The sequence below is a fragment of the Rhea americana genome, unplaced genomic scaffold (genome assembly GCF_003343005.1).
Source record: "Rhea americana isolate MKP2758 unplaced genomic scaffold, rheAme1 scaffold_293, whole genome shotgun sequence".
In the NCBI taxonomy this organism is placed as follows: Eukaryota; Metazoa; Chordata; class Aves; order Rheiformes; family Rheidae; genus Rhea; species Rhea americana.
In genome coordinates, this window is record NW_028186416.1 from 229,131 (window position 1) to 250,214 (window position 21,084).

Here is a 21,084-nt window from a genome sequence, read left to right on the forward strand (position 1 = left end):
CCCGCATTATTTTTTTGTTGTTGTTACTTAGCAACACACTCCCAGCCTGGATGGATATGTATAATAATTTCCAAAGAACCTATTCAGGCTAATAACCTGCAACCTATACGGTTGAACCAGACACTGGTCCTGAGGAAAACTTTGCCAGACAAACAACACCCTTCTTGTGCCCATATTATGGCCATCTCCAGCCCTAACAAGGAGGAGGATGACATGGAGGGAGACAGAAGAAAAGTTTGAATCCCACTTATGTGACTGGAGCAGCAAGAGAAGAGTGACACATGAAGTTCTCCTAGAAGGCAGAAAAAGCACGTTCTTCCTGTGATTTCTATCTCATGGAATGACATATGAACAGCCTAAGGCCAAGCCAAATATTCCCTTCATAAGCAAGACTGACAGCATCACATTATTTAACACCATGTTAAATTTTGCAGGATGGAATCTAAGACATAAATGAGATGTATTATGACTGGCTGCTTTTCTGTGCCTAGGTTACAGGCACAGGTTACAACGGAAAGTCCAAATAAAAAGGCTGACAGTATTTAACAGGACATTTAAAAACATCATTCATTTTTTGCAATGGAAGGGAAAGAGGTCTATTTTGGAATATCATTCACACTTACTGCACATTTGTTCACTAGATCAGAACCTGTAACGGAAAGAGAAAACAGTATCAGAAGAAAATTCACAGCCACCAAAAGAATATTAATATTTGCTCTGATGTATCACCTGGTCATATCCTAAACCCACTCTACAGCTTAATCCACCTGCCTTATGCTTTCTTTACCACTGAGGGCCCACTTACATGATATGGCTGAGATGAACRTGTTCCTGCCAAGTGTGAGAGGTCCTGCTTTCCCCAAAATCCTTTGTGGCCACCCCTGTCACTTCCTCCACACCACAACTGGTGCTCATGTAGCCACATGATGAACTGATAACACTTGCTAGTTAAGCTGAACAACTTATTAAAAAAGAAAAAAAGTGAATAGCTTGCGACTGGATTAACAAGTTGAATCAATTCCTTGTGTGGTCAGATTAATATTAAAGGTGGTGCAGAAGGGATTGGATTTTTTGCAAGGATGGAGGGAGGGAACAGTGGAAAAAAGAAGAAGGAAAGTGGGAAGAATGGAGCATACAGCACCCTTCTGCAGTACTATGAAGCTAGGAGGCCCAGGCTTATTATCTAACTTCACTCTGACACGCTGCCACCTGTATTTTCAACGTATCAGCCTTTTAGTGCTGCACAGCAATAGGATCTATTGTATAAGGCAAGTGAGAGAGCAAAGCACCATTTTGAGAAAACTGAGATGCACATGAGAGGTGTTAAATCCCATTCCTGAATAAGTGAGTGTAAAATACTCTGATACATGGTAATGAGAAAAATCTAACACAAGAGAGGAGGGCAGTCAATGAAAATGGAAGTGCTGAGGGGGGATTAGTTAATAGGGCAAAATGAATTTACTCCAGGAGATTTGTATAGACTGTTGAGGCTAACATGCCTCCCAGATCTTAATGCCCAGAAATGAACATGGGACCTGGGCATTTATTCCCATAGGGCCTCTCAGCACTGCTGCACTACCCACCAATCATTCAGGTGCAATGGGAAAAAAGTGCCATCTAGTGGACTGCCACATCCACAGCATTTCTCAGCCACATGTGACAGGTAACAGGACCATCCTTTCGTGTGTCAGATCCGTACATTTGACATGAAAATGTTAAATGTTTTAAATCAAAGTTCCATAAATTAAAGCTCCATATTAAAACTAGCCATTTTTTCAAAAGGCAAATGGATTACAATTCCTAGTCAGTCAGTTACTCACCTTGAGATCTGGGCCTGGATTTGTGTCTGGTGACTGAATACAGATGTGCTGATAAAAGAGATCGTTCATTTAGCAAAAGTCATTGTGGAGCATACAGACTATAACAGCATTACCACACCCACAGGTCTAGCTGTGAGACCAGCCAGCCACCCTGCTCATGTACAACCAACCTACCACATGCACATCCTGCTTTCCGTAAAAGAAGGAATGTGGACATGCAGGTACACCCAACATGTAACTTAGGCAAAGCTACAGAGCACCTCTACCAGCAAAAAATCTCTCTTCCTCTCCAGCTCAGTGCCATCAAACCTGATCCCTAGAACCAACAAATACTCACAAAAGGACTTCAGAAAATATAGGTGTCATTTAATTTAGTGTTGGTCCTGAAGGAAGAAATCACTGGTTACCATTTCCCCACCCAGCTTGTAGTATCTTCCTCCACAACTTCACATCTGCTTCAGTCTTTCTCTAATGTTCTCCAAGATGCTTAACAGTTTGCCTACAACCCTTATCTGGCCTGCTTTCACCAGAAACTAGTAAATATTCTCTTCCCCAGTGATCTCTTAACATTTTAGGAGGTATTTTAGTTTCCATATGGCACGTACTTGGAGATTAGACAGCATGCTATAGGTCACAGCTTTAAAAACTCACGCTTTCCCTTGAGGATGAGGATCCGTCTCTTGCAAACCTTCCATTTCCAAAATAACAGCATGCCCACAAGTAGCACTATCACAGAGAGAACCATTCCCCAAAGAACAAGACCTATAGCACAGAAAGGGAAAGGGTGGACAGGAGAGGCCGAGAAAAGGCAGAGAGGGGACTATTAGTATGGCTGTGTGTTTGTGGGACACCATTTCACAAGCAGTAGGGATTTGTGGGAAGCTCCTACATGAAAATAGCTTTTTCTAAAAATATATCCAAATAAAACCTGCTAGACAGAGCAAACATTTTATCTTTGTTACCTCCCCTTGTTGTCTTCCCCTTGGCTACATCTGAGGTAGGAAAAGGGCCAGCCAGAGCTTTCTCCTCAGCAGTTGAACTGGGGTTTTCAGCTGTTACGTCACTTAGAAGGATACTAGCAATGGTCATCAGCTTCTCCTCAAGCCTCGTCACATCAGAATTATTTGTTTCATTGCTTAATCTCACAGACAAGATGCCTGAGGTGAGGTAAGTGGGAGCTTGGTCCATGCAAACTTGATCGTGTGTGGCATTTCCTGTGCTTAGCACTACTTTGTTTAACTTGGCACAACTAGGGAATGAAAGAGAACAGTGTATCAGTGCTAGAGGAAACTGCACGGTAGAAGATAAGGAGAAGATTGCCTATGGGACAAATATCCCTTTGGTCGTTTTTGTGCCAAGTAGATGTATTTGCTTTTAGTGACAAGGTCATTAACCCTCTTCTTGCCCCTGTGGCATTGTTTCTTGAGCTGGATGCAAACCCAATATTCACATGCATGTATAATCCTGTACTCAGGATAAACTGTATTCAGTAAGCTAAAAATAAGGCAAGAGGGATTCTTACTTCTCTCCAACACAAAGCTGTGCAACAGGTATAGAGAGGCCTCCTAAACCCTGCACATGGGCACAAAACTATCCTATTGACTCTCAGATAAGTCATTATACTTTGCACCAAAAGAGCTGTCAGGTCTCCCTTCAGCTTTATCAGCTTTAGACCTCCTTTCAGGTCATTTATTAGCTTTAAGTAATTAATTAGTCACTTTAAAAAACGACAGTCTTACTCAGTGTGGGGCTTGCAGATGTCAGTGCTGGAGTTCTGATTGGAGAAGGTGCCAGGAGGACACATTTCACAAGAAACATCAGTTGTTGAGGTGCCTGAAGAAAAATAATCAAGTGAGGACCAAAATGCACCAGGTCCAGGCCTATGGCCAAGACCAAAATATGGAGGAATTTCTACCTTTGACTTTGACTCCAAAACCAGGCTTGCAAATAGTGTGCCGCTGGCATCGCATGCAGGTGTTCAGAACAGGAGTCTGACAGAACAAGCCTGGTCGGCACTCACACACACGGCTAGAATTGAAGGAACATGGAGCTTTTTCCACAAGGTCAGATTCTGTAGGAAAGAAATTAGGGAGTAAGAAGGGATCACCCTGCAAGGAAGAGGCAAAGAGGGGCCCAAAGCTGAGGAACATAACTTCAAAGACTCAGGAAACAGAATGGACTGTTGGCACTCTGCCTTGGCAGCATAAGTCATGAATAATCAGTGAAGCCTGCAGACAAAGCCTGCAGACAAATATCTTCTAATATAAGATAAAAAGTAGAAATTAAACTTGGATGGCATTTAGATGAGAGAATTTTCAAGCAGGTACAGGAAGTGACACCGATTACGTGCAAGGTAACATTCTGCTCTCTAAAACAGAAGCCAAGGATGGATAACTCTCCTGCTGAAAATACTACATAAATAAAATATAAGTGTGAATAAAATGTACAGACAGGATATCACGGTGTGAGGTATGTGTGAGGGAAAGAAAAGCAGCTACCTTTTGCACATGATACGCAAGCATCACATCGTGGCTTCTGGGATGCCTCATTTAGATATTGTTCAGGTCCACATCTCATGCAGTGATGTAGATCTGCAGGACATGCTTTCTTTTTAACATAGCCTGGAAGAAGAAAACCAAAATATGGAGGATACCCAGTCTGAAGTAGAGGAGACAACCATCCTAAAGTGTTAATGCATACTCATTTACCTGTTTCACATGCTACTGGTCTTCTCTTGGTATCTGTCACTTGGTTTCTCTAATATATTCTTGCCTTTCCTATTCAAGGGATTATATTTGTCCTGTTACAGTAACAGTACGCACGGTAACATCACAGTCATTCACTATGGATAACACCATAGTCCATATACTATGAATTGCTGCAGAACACTCACATGAGAAGTCATTTGCTGAGAGTTGAAAAAGACTGACAAATGTGCAGTGAGGGCAATCTTGCCCTGTTATTATTAAGTCATCAGACAACTGCTTTTGATATTTTTTTCCTGTCTATAGCAACTATACCCTGGTATTTTGTTATCYAAGGCATCACTTTTCCTTTCAAAAGCTTCCAGAATCTCCTAGGTGGACGTGGACTCATACAGGGAAACCTCCCAKTTCCCTTCCTTGTGTTATAGAATGGAAGGTGAGAAAACTGTAATTCTTACACTGTGCTCTATATCCTCCTAGCACATTTGTGTTAGATTGGTTTCCAAGCAGTACAGATAATTTTACAGTTGCCTTGGCAGTCATGAGTGAGATGATTGAATTTTACAGTTGTTTTCTTTTGAACATCTGAGGAAAGAACTCATTGTTCATGTACAAATTATACTACATGTGCATGTCTTTCTGATGCTGGGTATGTATGCTATACAGTTTCTCTGTGGACACCTCCAGTTCACTGGACTTATTGCTCACAATTTGAACACATACTGCCCTGAATCTCTCAGACCTTTAGTGTATGTGTAGCACATATGAGGTTAAGTGGTAGGCTGGAATGATCTTGATAGGTCCTTTCCAACCTAACTTATTCTATGTTTATGTCCAGTAATCATTCTCCAGTGACAAGCTTTCAAAAGTATCCAGCAGACAAGCCAGGTAAAATAACCTGCTGGGATTATGGGGAAGGTTGGGACAGAAGCATTCCTAACATTTCAGCTCCTGAAGCAACACATCAGGTATTTTACCACTGACCATAATGCCAAGGAAATCAGAAGGTGCAGCAGTCAGCTCTGATCTTGTGACCTTGCTGGGAGATGGCAATAACTATCAGAAAGTAAAGAACAGTGGCAGTTGCAGGGGCAAGAAGAAAAGCTAAAGCAGCAACATAAACATAGGCAGAGTTGAATATGTTACAGATGGCAAACAGCAGAGAAATAAAACCAAGTTTCAGCAAACAGCTTGCATTACCCAGTCAGAAAGGGTTAACAACAGGGAGGGGAAATCTGGCAGAAAAACAACCTGCCTATTAAGCATTTTGGTAAATACAATGCAGGAGTGCAGGTAAAAACAGCTATACTATATTTAGCCCACTAAATACCACCAGACAAGCCTGAAACATATCTCTTCCACCCCCTCAAAACTACTTGTCTGAAATTATTGTTTTGAAGGTGAGGGCCGATTGCTGGAATGGTCTGAATCTCAACACTTCAACTACACGTTTATCTGAATGTGTGCCATTTCCCTCCACCCAATCTCCCAGAAGTTATTACTTCAGTTCTTTGAGATTTACTGCACATATGGGCAGAATGGGTGCTCCAGGTGCACTAGCTTTGAAGCTTGCCTACAGTGTCTTTTGGAGCTGTCCTCCTCGCAGCACATTGGTAGGTCAGCATATAGATAAAAGCCTGAGCAGTAAGAATACCAGCTGCAACCTGTACAGAAATAATGTACTGAAACTAAGTAGACAATGTGTTTTTCTTTGAGTATGTGCATTCATTCACTCTTGGGCAATTGCTGTTAACTGTGGGTGGGAAATTATCTGAGTGTTGATAGCAGCACTGTCCTGTGGAGCTGGATATCTGATTTAGAGGCTAAAACAAAAACAAAACAAAAAAAAATGGAAGTGAAGTGGAATAGTCAGCTTCTACATGAGTTGTTCTACCATACGCCATTATTCTCCACGAAAATCTCTGTTCCTCACCTCGAGAGGAGGGAAATGTTTTGTTCTGTGATGACAATAAGATAATGCTATCCCAGCATCCCATATATGAGGTCTCCTTTTACCTAGAGAAGAATAATACTTGAAAAGAGAAGTGGCAACTGTATTAATTGATTAGAACAATCTTTTGAGGTTTCCTTTGAAGCTTATCTTGAAATTTAGCTTGAAATTAACTTTGAAACAGAGGATGTGGCTTGCTTGTAGCTCAGTGGGCTCAGAGTGATAGCTATACATATGTGGGCTAGAATACCAGGGAGAGTAAAGCCAGGCTGCATCAAGAGTTTGGGATGCTCTGCTCTGATTAAAGGGCACTTTAAAAGAAATTTTTCTTTATAGTGAGCAGTTGAGTTAGTAGCAGATATGAACAGGTTACTACTTGAAGGAGCAGCGGAAGATTAGAAAGAAAAAGATTCTTACGAGCTCCTGTTGTGAAGGAAACCCTGGAAGATGTGAAGTGATGTCCAGGACTGACACATGAGGATGTGGCAACAAATTAGTTTCAGAAATATGCAGAGGTGAAATGTTCAAGAGATGCATCTCATCACAACTAGATGGAGATCACATGTCTGCCAGAGACCTTGCTATGACATTTGTCATTGTGGGAATTTTTTGAAAGTACAGCTTTGAAGAAGAACAGAGCCTATTTTCCTTGGATTAGTTCAAAATCAGCACCCTCCACACCTTTTTTTCTTTTACTGGAACAGCTTCTCTGTCCCTTGGCATTGTTTACTCTTACTTTTGAATGATTCTAATAGCGTGCTTAGGAATAGTGCGGGATGTGCCAGTGGTGACCCTGATATAACTTCATACAAATGCTAGTAAAGTAAGCACTAAACCTTTCTTTATTATTAGAACATAAATAAATGTCAAAACTTTCCTTTCAAAAAGAAAAAGAAAAGGAAACATTTCTAAAACAAGAAATGGGTGATGGTGAAATATCACAAAATGCCCCACCCACTGAGGGGCTTTTTGGCCAATAGGGGGAGTTTCAGACATTTCCAGAACTCCTCTCACCAAGGTATTTCCTGCTTCTGACCTCATGCCTTTGAGTCATGGCTAGCTTCCGACAAAATTTATTGTGTCCCCTGAAAAGGGGTTGTTCCCCTTCTCGTGCAAGACGTTGTCTGAACTGTTTTGACTATGAGGATAATGGCAGATTTTCCACATCATCTTTATATACTTCGTGTGTCTAATCAGAAACAAATTCAGCCTCATAATTTCACTGATCTATTTCATGCTCTGAGACAAGTGGAAATGAATCCTTAGATCTGTCTACTTCTAGTTATTTCCGAGTGCCAAGTCTACCAATAAAAAATACATGCAAATACATACAAAACTCTAGCAAGTTTGCATTCTTATTTGCATTTTATAGCTTCTCTGCATACAGACTGAACAAGGAACAAGGCACTGGAAAACCAAATTCATATCTGGATCCATACCAGAGAGTCATTCATGAAACTGCATTTTTCTTCAGGGTCAAAACGCAAGCCTTCTTATGGCTCCTAGTATATCTACCAGAAAGCCTCACATTAAATTGACTGCATTATGAACATACTGACCTGGGGGACACTGGTAACAGCAGCTTCGTAAAGTTTCATCATAGAACCAGTTCTCAAGTGCGTTACAGGAATGAGATGGAGTTAATGATGTCTAGAAATTTAAAGAGACCAAAGACACAATTAGAAAACATTTACTGCTGTATGAGGGTAGATCCCAGTATCCTGTCGTTAGTGGTGATGGTTGCGAATGGTAAGAGAAAGTCTACAACTTTTTGAAAATCCATGTATCTTAAAAGCAACTAGATTATTAATGTACATAAACTTGAGCAAAACTGCAATATTCAATATATTTAGCAATGATTCAGTATGTATCTTTACTCAGTAGGCTCTTTTTTCTAAATACGATTCAAACATAGGATCAGAATACTGTAGTCCAACCTGTGCATCGAGCATTTCAGCAGTCAGAAGCCAAATCTTTGTTTCATACAATAAAATTCATACAATTGCCCTACAAAAAATGGTTTTCAACCCAAAGCTCCAGACACCCTTTGGAACCTAGCTGCAGGTCCAGTCAAGATCATCAGGAAATGCTTGCCTATATATTAGATTAGTTTGCACCTTCACTAGAAATCTTGTAGTAGTTAGAAAATCAAAAAAGGCTAAAAATTGCAGTCCCAAAATCACTGCATCTTAAAGTTAAGGATTTTGTAGAAAAGAAAATATAGAATTACTACACCTCTATAACAGATTTTGAGCTCTCTGTACACTAGAATAAGAGGTGGTGACATAGTAAACACTGTCTAAATCTCATCAGATTATAATCCATAATTATTTGAACTAATAGCTAATTCTATATTATTTCTACACATCCATACTGTGAAATCTGTTTTCACAGGTCTCCATTTGTTCACATTACTGTGTCTAGCTGCCTGTACACCATTTATCAATGTAGCACACAAGTCTCTGTTATTCATGTGATCATAATTCTYGAATTTAACAACCTGAACATATGTCTATTGTAGAACAATGGATGTTTTACTTATAATTTGGGGACAAATGCTTACAAGTAGTTTTTGGCCTGAAAGAGATGCCACAAATTCTTATTCACATAATGAAGCCTTTATTTGAATAACTAAATCCATTTATCTTGTGAGTAAAGGTTTTCAAGAACCATCTTTGATTTGACATCACTGACGCTTGTTTAGACAAAAAAAAATGTTCTGATATTAGCTTAGGAAAAAGACTCAGCTATGAATTATACCAAGAAGCAGATAATAGACTGCACTTCTGCATGGCGGAGGCCACTACACACTCTGGGAATTTACAGTGCTACAGGTTTTCTGATAAGAAAATCAGATTTTTGAAATTGGCATCTCCCCTAATAAGCCCCTAAAAATGTTATTTGAATTTCATTTTGAGTATTTGCTAGAAGATATTACTGGCAACTTTTTGTAGAGAGACTGAATCAGCAGATTACCCAGAGATTTTCCCATATGATAATGCTAGAGCAGTTAACAAAGATTTCAAGAAACCTACAACCTGTTTTCTGCAGGTGAATTTCCCATTGCTGTTAGAAATAAAATCTGTAATTTTCTACTGCCTTTGTATACAGTGCAGAAACTTAATAGCCAGTTAATCTCACAACCATATTCTGCTGTTCTTTTCATGGTGGGAGCACAAAAATTAATAGTTAAATAACTTGTTCAAGGTTACATCAGAGAACTGGAGTTTTTAATCAATGCAGAAATTAACAAAAGGACTAGAAATAGAAACATCTTGAAACCATTAAAATTCATCCAGCTCCAGTAATAGAACTAAAAAATCCTGCCTGACACATTTCTGCACTAACCACTAGGCCACATAGCCTCTCTATAAAGCATTTTTTCTAGTTTACTGTATAGAGGAAATAGCAGATGTCTCCCTCAACCTGACTCAAATCAAGTTTACAAATGTGTAGCATGTATTTTTCTTTTCTGAAGAGAGAGCCTTAGACTGTAGGAAAAGGAAGTGGAACCTCCTTGCATCTATGTGGAGGAGCACCCTGGTTAGCCAGTCACTCTAAAGCTAAATTAAATAACAGGAAATGACACAATGAGGTCAGTCATGCTTAGACAAGRAGTCATTCAGCAGTCACTTCAGTGATATGGAGTGGATTGAGTTTTATAAAGAAAATTTAAGAAATGACAGCAGCCTAGCTATATCTAAGTTTCCTGGATTAATTTCTCTGTAAGATCTCTAGGAAGTTGCCACATAAATCTGATTCTTTCTTCCTGGTTCTCCTGTGTAACTAACTCTGGCTGCAAATGATGCTGAATTTTAAATCAGGAAAGGAACAAAATTCTTGAATAATTTATGCAAAATATAAGCATACATCTTATTTAATTGCCTCTTCTTGGGTTTAAATAAAGGAATAGTTCTTATCTATAAGTGCAAGGAAGGGGCTGCTTTTTAAAAAGCAATTTTGTTTGAAATATCAAAATCATAAGGTTAGTACCAAATTCTGTCCAAAGTTTCAATGATGCAAATCCTGATTATTTGCCTTAATGCTAGTTGTATGATAAATTACTGCAAGTTATGCATAAATACTACATAAATTATGAAAATACATGCAAGTACTCAAATGTATTTTTTTTTCTTTCCACAAGAGGGCAGCTAGATACTACAATCATCTATACACTATATGAAATCTGCAGCCTCACAGTAAACGCAGCTTCCAAGAACCCAGTTAAGAGCACACCACTGCAGCACCCTTTACTGTTCACTGATCCAAGTCCAAGATGCTCTACTGAAAAAAGAAAAAGTCATTTTAACAAATCATTGACACAGTTTCTATGGCTGAGAAACAGCCTACTGAAGACCCTACTATTTCTAATTCATAGCTACCCACAAAATATCTTAAAGAGTTTGCCATCTGTGCAGTTGGCTTGTTTCAAGAGTACAAAACCTACTGTGGTTCCTTTCAGTGATAAACAATGTACGTTTCATGCTCTGCATCATTCATCGGCTCCCCATTCTGTTTTTTTTTTTTTTTTCCCCTCTCTCCAAATCCTAAAGCTATTTGGTTCCTATTGTGACTGGTACAGGCTGTACAATGATGCAAAGCTCTGACCTTAAACTAGGCAGAAAGGTGGACCCTTTGTACAGAGGTTATGTTAATGACATTAGTATAAACAAAGCCCCAAAGGGGGAAGACAATTGTCACTAAAACCTACATGGGTTTTGCTTTTCTAATATATACCAGGCTTTTCATGAGCACAATTCTAAGATTTCATGCATCCAAGCTAACAAGAAAGAAAAAATAAATAAAGAAAGAAAGAAAGAAATAAAGAAAGAAAGAAAGAAAGAGAGAAGGAAAAGAAAGCTTGTACTAAGAACCCACAAACCTCCTTCAAGTTTGCGTGGCACTGAAGCAAATAGGTGCCGAAAGGCAAAGCACGTATCTTGCAAAAAGGGCAGAGTTGAAGGACTAAGGTCTCAAAATATTGCAAGTCTTTCGAAAAATTATAGTGCCAACTAATTTTCTGCAGAAGTCTGATCAGGCTATTTTTGGGGAGAGGGTGAAGGGGTGACAGACATACAAGGATAATCTAATTGTTTCTTTTTTTCTGTCTGTATGTAATGAATATCAGGGTAATAAATGAACTAAAACAAACGATAACCAAAGATAGGGGGTAAAGAGGGAACAAATATATGCATTATTAGTGGGTAGCAGTAGGCCTGAACTGAGGTAATTTACACACTCAATAGATGAAGGTGTGAACTACCTCAGCTTTACCACCTGCAACTACTCTACCAACATGTAAAATACTACCTCCTACACCTCATCTCAAATTAGGGTGCAAGTTTGCAGTAAATCATTCTCTTGTCTGTCTTTTTTTTTGGGGGGGGGGAGGAGGGGAAGGAGGCTTAGTATTTCCAGTTAGGAGGAGATTGCTGAAAATAATTCCTTTCTACCTTTAAAGTGTGGTTTGGGGATAGAAACAGAAAATGGGTAAAGCAGCTGAGCCGTACCACGCAGCCTGATAGAAATGATGACTAAGACTCTTAAAAATTCAACCAATTTGTTCCTCTAGAAACAATCTCCCTATGTATTCAAACTCTCAGTTAAATTTGACTTTCAATGTCCTGTGTTTTGTGTATCTTGTAACATGGCAGAGAGACTTGCTGAATTATCTCTACATGTACTGGACAGAAAGAGTAAACCTTTCTTGATGTCCATTTGTAACCGTTAAAACCTGAGCATTTAACACACAGGTGAGTTAATGAAAATGTACTTAACTTTTACTTTGAAGGAAGAAGAGAGCTAGACATCTATCATTATCAGTTGGATTTATAATGGCTTATCACAGGGCAGAGTTCATTTCTTAGCAATCCCTCTCTCCCTCTCTCTAGCTACTGTCCATAAAACTTACACTGAACCATAAAAGTATAACTTCAGGTAATCTTTTTACTGGCATTAGTATATTTTTTTCTACTTGGAACATTTTTTCCAGAGAAAACTTGTGTTTACAACATTAATATAATTTTTACAAAAAGGAAGTGCTTTCAGGAAATATCATTAATTTTTATTTTGTCAAAGCTGAAACAAACTTTTTTCAGGAAAAGTTCTTTAGCCTAGACTTCTCTGTCACATAAATGACTGCAAGATTTCTGTGATAGTGAAAATTTACAGACATATTCTCATGAGAAATTTTCATGCTTGGAAAGCAGCAGGAGCCAACACTATACAGGCAGCTAAACCCATCATCTTGTTACCACTCAATACATGCTCTGAAGCTGTCTTTCTTTACTATTATCCTAATTGTACAAACAAGGAAACAAAAGCACAAGGAAAAGAACAGGCCAATGACGAAGTCAGGAACAGAGAGAGACTAAAGTGAGAAAATACTTCACCAAGAAGCAGTGAGGATATAGATTTCAGGTTTATCAACTTCTCTCTTTTTCTGACTTAGTGCCTTGTGCAAAGATACTGGAAAGATATCTTATGCATTTTCTTGATTTGACCATGATCTTAGATTACAGTATGTAAGAAGACTCCAAATGATATGACTGATGTGATTTTTCTTTTTTTGTTCCTSAGCTGCTGGCTTTTCCTTTTTAATTGCAGAAATATAGACATCAGCCATCAAATCCATCCAAATCTGAAGGAACAACAAAATACTTAATGCATATTTGTCTCATTCTTCCTGGAAAGGATACAGACTGAATGCTGAATAATGAAATATTTGTAAGGCAGACTAACCAAGATTGTTAAAAAGCCAAAAATACTTCAGTGGGTTGGCCAAAAAAAGTCACCAGAGTTCTCCAGAATTATAGGAGCAATGTATTTGAATGACCTCTTAGAAATTGAGGCTGCTGAAATGACATGTCTACTTTCAATGGTAGCTTGGCATTTTTATGTAGTGGTAGCTTACTACAGACTGAGCCTGGAACACAAAGAGGATCTCTAATCCTGAACTGGTAAATATCAGAATGAGTTGGGTAAGCCCCTGCTGTCTGACTAGTCCAGCACTGAGCTTAGATCTCCTGGCTCACTCCTGTACGTACCCACAGCRACATGACTGAGGGCAGGAAAAGGCCCTGCAGCTCTAACATTTAAGATCGGCAGTTCCATTTTTGACTCTATCATAGCTCAGCCTTAGATACGTTATTTTAAAGTCCTCTATATGCGACTATGGACGTTTTTGTGGTAGCACCAGGGAAGCCCAGACACATTCCATAATGCCATAAAGGACATAGTCTGTTTCYAGTCCTACAGGCTCCCCAACTTTAGATTTGCTTGCTTTTACCAAATCTTGCCCAAACCTTCATCAATAATGTTGAAATACTTTCTATCCTGCCAACACTAGTAGCTCAGTTGCTAAGGGGAGACAACCACTATTAGCACAGGTCAATCTGCTACAGCAGAATTTACAGCTTATGTTCTCTTGAGCTCTTTTAGTGAAATTTAAAGGTGTCTCTCCATTCCAAAACTGGATAAGCAGTTTGCTGAGGGGACATCACAGCTGTTTGTAATCAAAACAGGCAAGGGAAGTGGCTGCAATGGTGGGAGCCTGGTACGTAGTGGGTTTCCAATCTTATGACTCAACTAGTAGTAGCCAACAGTGGAAGTTTTTAAAGAAAATGTCCCTCTTATCAGCAAAGCCTTAATCAGAATAGAGATCACCTAAATGAGGGGAGGAAATCAGGAGGGCAATGAGAAGGAAAAAAATAATGTAAAACATGATGCTTTATCAGAAGAGGGATCAAGAAGAAGACAGTAAGAAGGGGAAGCTACTGGCATTAAAAAAAAAAAGGCGTGTGCACTTGTGTTCCTATTGCACTCACTGCTAACAAAATCTCAGCATTGAGACATTTCTAATGTATTTCTGGTTGTGAGTACTCAAACCAAGTGTGCTTCCTATAAAATAGTGAATAAGATACATAAAGTTAAAATTCAAAATAGTGAACCTCATCCATTAGTATGAGCTTAAGTCAAAAGAATCCTTTTTTAAAAATATTCTAGGATGACAGTGGAAATTTAAACCTATYTCAGAAAAAAGAAAAAAGAACTTAATTACAATGACTCAGGATTGTATGACTATCACTAATATAACTACTTTTTCCAGAACAAAATCAATTATTTTAAATTAAGACTCTTTGTTAGGCAGAAGCTGAAGGTTAAGGCTACTTAGCTGGTCCTAATCACTCATAAATAACTCTTGAAATTAAAGGAAGGGAAAAAGCAAAGAAAATAGAAGAAAAAAAATCAGGTGATCATTGCAAAACCTCAATGCTACCACCTTCTTGAAAAAAAAGCATCAGCTGTGAGCGTTGGAAGGTTTTACCTTTTTGATTCCATGGTATATAGTCTGTGTGTAGAGGCCCACAGGAAAGAAAGTAGTAAGAAATCATCTATCTATCGTGTTGGTCATTTTTCCTGTCTCCAATAAACTTATCGAAATTGTCAAGTAGACAGTGAGAGAAGATTCACTTAATCATTTTTGCCCCTTACTGCTTAATTTGTAGGGACGGATTCTTGTGTGAGAACTTTCACTTCTGCCCAATGCCCTCCTCTTCTTCCTTGAATGTCTAGAAACACTGAGGAGTGTGGTATAATTCATACACATCAGTAACTAGCATCTGGCTTTGCTTCATCAAAGAAATCTCTGATAAGCTTTACAAAACAAACTCAAGTTACTCTCCTCATCTCTACAAGGAACAGAATGAAATGCAGTAAACTCAAAATCTTGTTTTAATTAATATTCAAAGTATTCTTCTCCTTTCATGTCTTGCCTGTCCTTCCTTCCTTAAGTTTCTCATCTGAATCTCAAAACAGAAACAGAACTCAGTATTTTTGGTCAGGAAAATGCAAAGGCTTAACACAATTTCACTTTTTAATGCAGTTTCTGTACCATTTGCTAGTGTTCACTGAAAGAGATAGAAGCAATATATTGTACCTTTCCCTGTCCTCTCTCCAAAAGACCATCCAATCTCAATGAAGAAACCTCAACTTCATCTGAATGACATATAATATTGACTGAATCTCAAAAGAAAAATATTTAACTATGCACCTTCAACCTTTCAAATCTTTATCCCCTACCTAGCTTATACCTGTGGCCTAGAAGTAAACATAACCAGCAACAAAAAAAGCAGACTTTACCTCCATGACTTCTGACAGCTCTGTTAATTAATATGTATTGTAATAGGACTTTAACRTTGAAGGAAGATCACAGCAGTATTGAGGAGTGGGGGCGAGGAATCCAGTTATGGTGGAGAACAGGTCTTTGTCTTTCACCCTGAATGAGAGGAAGCTCTGAATGGATGGGTTTTTGCTAAGAGTGAACTAACACTGTGGAAATACGGGTCTATTACAGCTATGCTAATCCAGTGACTTGTTGCCTTCACAGAGTGCAATCTTACTTCCCCGCTCAACTTGTACCCACATGTTCCTTCCCCTCTACCTGTTTGATAAGGATAGAGCAACTATGTGTCCGAAGGATGAATTAGTTCTATGACTGATCCGATCAAGACATCCGCTTTCTGAATTTGTGAAGTTGCAACTTCAGTGGGTTATTGCACTGAAACAACTCATCCTGTGGCTCCACAATTACTTATTTCAGTGTAAGAGAGCTGGTGTCTCTGCGTGGCCGTGAACAGGGTCTCCCCTCYGTGTGACAGTTCTCTGTTGACTAGCTCAGTCGTAATATGAAGCCGCTTAGGCGTTATTTCTGTATCTATATACTATATTAGAATTGATTTGATCTTGAYTGCACTTGGAGACACAACGTAGAGGTGATGCTGCTTTATGCAAGCTATGGCAGAACAGACAAGTATTTAAACTAGTAAGAAGCTAAGGTAGTGTAGTAAACAATCCCTGGTGAGCTGAAAGCCTGTCGCAACAAAATTAATCTGTCCACATTCTTCAAMAAACTTAAACAAGACATAAGTTTATATCAGTTCAATATTTTGCTTTGGTTTTTGATCTACTACGAGGACTTCTCAAACTGGATTTAGTATAGAGACTGAATTTCACTAATCTTTTTCTCCTTGCAGTCAACGAAAGGTTTTTCACAGCTCATGTCATRTTGGGACTCTTCTATGACAGGATAGCTGGGGATCCCTTGCACTTTCAGTGACYTGACAGACCAACATATTTTTTTTAAGCATTGCACACCAAGACTCAATTTTAAATAAGACAAACATGTATTTGATAGAGAGCATCTGGAGGTTTTAGTGTTTGTTTTCAATAATTTATTTTAGAAAATAGGGTCTTGGTAGCTCTTCTCACTATCATTTTAGCTACAAATACATTTGCTATCCCAGTTTAAATAATGGCCATTACAAAGACGGTGTTGAATTCAGTGAACTAATCTTCAATTCAGTCAGGACAAGGTTTGACTCATTCATTTATAGGCTTCTGATCTCATAGAGAAAAAGTGATGGTGAGGCAGAGTAAGAAACTAGCTTGCCACAAATGAGCTGTAAGTCAGGAAGAAAGCATATTACAGTAACAAAAAAAAAAAAAAAAAAAAAAAAAAAAANCTTCTACCAGCATTGGCTGTTCTAGAACTGACTAAAGTTGTAGCAGAACAGTTGACTCCCTTTCAAGCTTCTATCAAAATTCTGATACTATTAAAGATAGAGGCTGATAATCTAAGACCTTACGTAGTTAATTCTCATCTGTTTGATAGTAGAGACATTATTAAGTGAGAAGTAACTGAATACTAAAACAAACTCCAAACCATAGACTGAAGTGCAGAGGAATATAGTTCAAAATACAACCAATAAGGTGTTATTTGTTCACATTAAGCAGTATCACTGCTTTTGCTGCTACTGGAAAACAAAAGACTGCTGTGACAGACAATACAGAAACACAATGAAAAGCCAATTATTTATTCCAGCAAGATCTAAGTATGTATTCTAGGTAACTAATGATTTTGCAGCAACTCTGAATGTTGACAAGGATTAGAAAAACATAAATTTCTCTATCTCTTGTGAACAAAACACCAAAGGGATGACAAATAGCAAAAATACCATCTTTTTTCTAATGCCTTTTCCTCAAAGCAGTTTGCATGCACTAGACCAGACATGCTTATCTGAGTGACCCCCTAAGTATTCCTCAAGTGAGGACTGCAAACTCTAGTCCTATAGAATAGAGAAATCACTGTACTTCAGGAAGGAGATGGTGGCAGGGCAGATAATCAGGGCAAAGTAAAGCAAACTTGCAATGTGGGAGGGGAATTTACAGCTACAGACACCAGGGAAAACTCCTACTCTTACCAAAAGCCAGGAGGATCTTTTTCAAATGTCTGTGAAGACAATGCAGGACATGGTTATTTTCAAAGATCTAATCCAATTAGAGTCAGTCTCCTGGCAGCCCAAGTAACACCCAATATCATTCATTTACAATGTACAGACTGGTATCTCAAGTTGACACATGCTAATATTTCCACTGCCAGGAAGAATAGCAAATTTCAGGAATGAATTCAGTGTGCAATTGATCCCTACTTAACTTTACCTATGCAAAGATCTTCTGTGACTTTGTTCTTTTTGTACACATGCATAAGTGTCATCCAGAGGAATTACCTGGATTTATGCCAGGCACTGAGGGCTCACTACCACATAATCCATGGGGAGAGGGGGAAATAAGCTGCAAGAACTGATATGATCTGAGCAGAGAGTCAGCTTGCATCTACAGCATCAGCTGAGTACGGAACTAGGGAATTCAATGCAGAAATCCTGGCTCTTTCATGAGGAAATCAATATCAAAAGGGTGGGTGGTTGTAAAGAGGAAGGTATTTTATTGCTTTGTTTGCCTTTATGTTTTTTATTTTGCCAAATTAGACTCAYATCAGCCAAGCTCTGCAAGGAACCATCTTGTCAGGCAGCACCTGGCCACCCAGGCAAAGATAAAAGCCACTCACTCAAAGCAAATGAGAACAAGCTCTCTCCCCCTCCCACAAATCTGTCCTTATTCCCTCCCTGTGATGTGCCTGGAGGTGCAGTAACACCATCAATGCCAACAAAAAGATGTGGACCACGGCTCATACCCTCTCCCCCCCCATCCCAGCCCCCCCGCCCCCCCTCCCCCCGGCTCCTGCCTGCCGAGTTTCCACAAAAACTCTCTCAGCTGCTCTGTGCTGAGACAGCTCTCCTTTACACCTTTAGCGCACTGCATTGCATTAAACCTGCCTGCACRGAGCTCCTGCAGGCGCCCACTGCCATGCACAGCCAGCTGGTGGGTGGAATCACCCCGCAGCCCAGGGAGTCCCCAGACCGCCCCAGCCCCCCATGGGCACAGGGGCATGCTGCGGGGCTGCTGGTTCCCGGAGCTGCCCTGTCTTACCTGCGGGGCTGCCTGGATGTCCTGAAGAAGTAGTAGGARCCACAGCCCCAGGACCAGGCTGCGGGCAGCCATCTGTGACAGCAGCATTAACTCTCATCAGCTCCTAGTATTGCAGGTCAGGGAGCCGGTCTGCTCCTCTCAGACAGGACCTAGATGGCACACCTGGGGTCTGGCCCAGCCTCACTTGTCGTCATGGGGCTCTGCTCACTCAGCCCAGAGCTGCTCCMGCCATTCAAGAGGCGGGGGCGGCAGGCTTTGAGACTCAGTCAAGCTGAGAAAACAATTTTGAGGGAAGGGGGGAGGCGCCCAAAAAACAAAACAAAACAAAACAAAAAACTGCATCAATCACTAGTCCCAGAGCTGGCGGGTTTCTGCAAGTTGGCTGCGTGTGTCGAGGCTGTCAGCCGAGGAACACGGCTGGCTGTAGAGAAACACGGGGCCCTGAGTCATATAGGCTGCTCTCAGAAAGCACTTCACCACCCCAAAGCCTTGGTCAGGCATGACTCCAAGCCCTGCCCTGTCCATTTGCCACGCTCTGAGAGCTGCAACCAAGCCTCAAGAGAGTTCCCAGTAAGAAACACACTCATTTTTTCAACACAGTCATTTTACTCCTGTTTGAATGAGTGTGTGAACTCTCACAGCCACATGGGGCAACTCTGCCAAGGGTTAGACTTTACATGTTGTCAGTTAAATACTCACATACCACAAGTGTCCTCTTGAGAATCCTTCTTTTTCCTTTCAACTCCATTTGAAACCAACTCCTGTTGCTGACAATCGTCCTTTGGACTGTCACCTGTTGTTTTGCTTGCTTATACTGGATAACATTTTGTAGCTCTGATGCCTGCAAAGATTTCGGTTGCTTTAAAGTGTCACCCAGCTTTCTTCTCTGCCCTAAAGGTTTTGACAGAAGTAAAAGTTTGCCACTTCAAAAAGGACAGACTGTCTTGAAAACCACTCTGAGGTGCTTAGGAAAATAATGAGAATTTGTGTTCTCATACTCATGTTTTGAAGAAGAAAAAAGATTGAAGTAGGATAAACCATCATTTTATTAAAGACCCACAGCTACCTCACTTACACTATGACAGAGTACCAAAAAACGAGGGGTTTCTGGGACAGTGTTCCACAGGGATCCTGGGATGATGTCACTATCTTCTAATTCATACCTGTAACCCTCTTCTTTTCAATCCACTGACTTTTTCTCCAGAACCCCATCTTATTGAAGAAAAATCATATTTTGCCTACTGTGTATTTGATGCATACTTTTAAATTCAACCTCCTTCCATCACTCTGTCAGCTTATTTTTCAGCTTCTAAATTCTCTAGCTATAAAAGCTGATTGTGGTAGACATGCTTTACAGATAAAAGACAAGCTAAGCATCTGAGTGTCCAAATATTACATTCTTGTTTTTCCTATCTAATTAAAAAATCAGCTGGAAAATGTCTTTATCTGGTACTGTAAGATGCTATTAGGCAATTTTCCTGATTTATGAAGTGCTGTTTTAAATGGCACAGAACCAGGGGAACTGGAGAACTGTTTGTCTTTTCTTTTTCTTCTTTTTCTTTCTTTTTTTTTTTTCTAATTAGCTTTTATCAATAGCAAGGAACACAACATAACTTAAAGACTATCACACACCTGATCTAACCTCTATCAGTTATACTACTGAGGTTAATATATCTGRTAACAAAAATTCCCAAACAATAAAGAATATGAGTATAAAAAGCATATGTAGAAGACTTTCCCAGGACTAACAACACAGAGGGGTTTTGGCCTGTTTTACAAAAGAAATAAGACTAAAATGAGTACACTGAGCATTTTTTGTACATTCATGCATCAGCTCCTTTTTAACAACTTGTGTTTCTAATTTTTTAACTCATCAGACAACTACACCAAATTTGGTTGAAGATGCAATGTCATTAAGTTTTATAAAGTTTCATAGAAACAGATAACCAGGATAAAGAAGAAAGCTTCTAGTCACGCCCTCCTTGAGGGAAAGGCAGCAGTGGGAGCTCAGTGTTCCTTAGACAAGAGAGAATCCATTCCAAATAGCCAAAAAGAAACTAGGCTTCACAGCTGCCATTGCTTAGAACTCGTTGTTCTTAAATTCATTTCTTGATTGAATTATGTAGCATAAAAGGATGGGAAGTTGAAAGCACTCATTGTTCCTGATGGCTTTTGGAAAAGCTTTACATCATACAATGCTATTACAAGTCTATAATAAAACCAAAAGCAATGAAGAGGATGTGTTTAATAAGAATGTTCCAACCTGTATGCATTTTAACTA

General features: G+C 39.5%; 1 protein-coding gene across 4 annotated transcripts in view; it reads right to left on the bottom strand.

Moving 5' to 3' along the window:
* LOC146593469 (tumor necrosis factor receptor superfamily member 8-like) overlaps positions 1 to 19,200 on the bottom strand; it is a 29,607-nt gene extending 10,407 nt beyond the window's left edge. For 2 of the 4 annotated variants that reach the window (XM_085309168.1, XM_085309171.1), the window contains exons 1-10: positions 18,804 to 19,200; positions 10,675 to 10,760; positions 8,036 to 8,126; positions 4,319 to 4,441; positions 3,736 to 3,891; positions 3,560 to 3,653; positions 2,783 to 3,069; positions 2,472 to 2,582; positions 1,821 to 1,868; positions 624 to 649 (exon numbers count right to left, since the gene is read on the bottom strand). In XM_085309168.1, the coding sequence (XP_085165294.1) occupies positions 624 to 649; positions 1,821 to 1,868; positions 2,472 to 2,582; positions 2,783 to 3,069; positions 3,560 to 3,653; positions 3,736 to 3,891; positions 4,319 to 4,441; positions 8,036 to 8,126; positions 10,675 to 10,760; positions 18,804 to 18,900 (1,119 nt within the window). In that variant the 5' untranslated portion in view covers positions 18,901 to 19,200. The remainder of the gene's footprint in view (positions 1 to 623; positions 650 to 1,820; positions 1,869 to 2,471; positions 2,583 to 2,782; positions 3,070 to 3,559; positions 3,654 to 3,735; positions 3,892 to 4,318; positions 4,442 to 8,035; positions 8,127 to 10,674; positions 10,761 to 18,803) is intronic. The other 2 variants (XM_085309169.1, XM_085309170.1) reach the window with 2 other exon arrangements.
* Between the last annotated feature and the right edge of the window lie 1,884 nt (positions 19,201 to 21,084).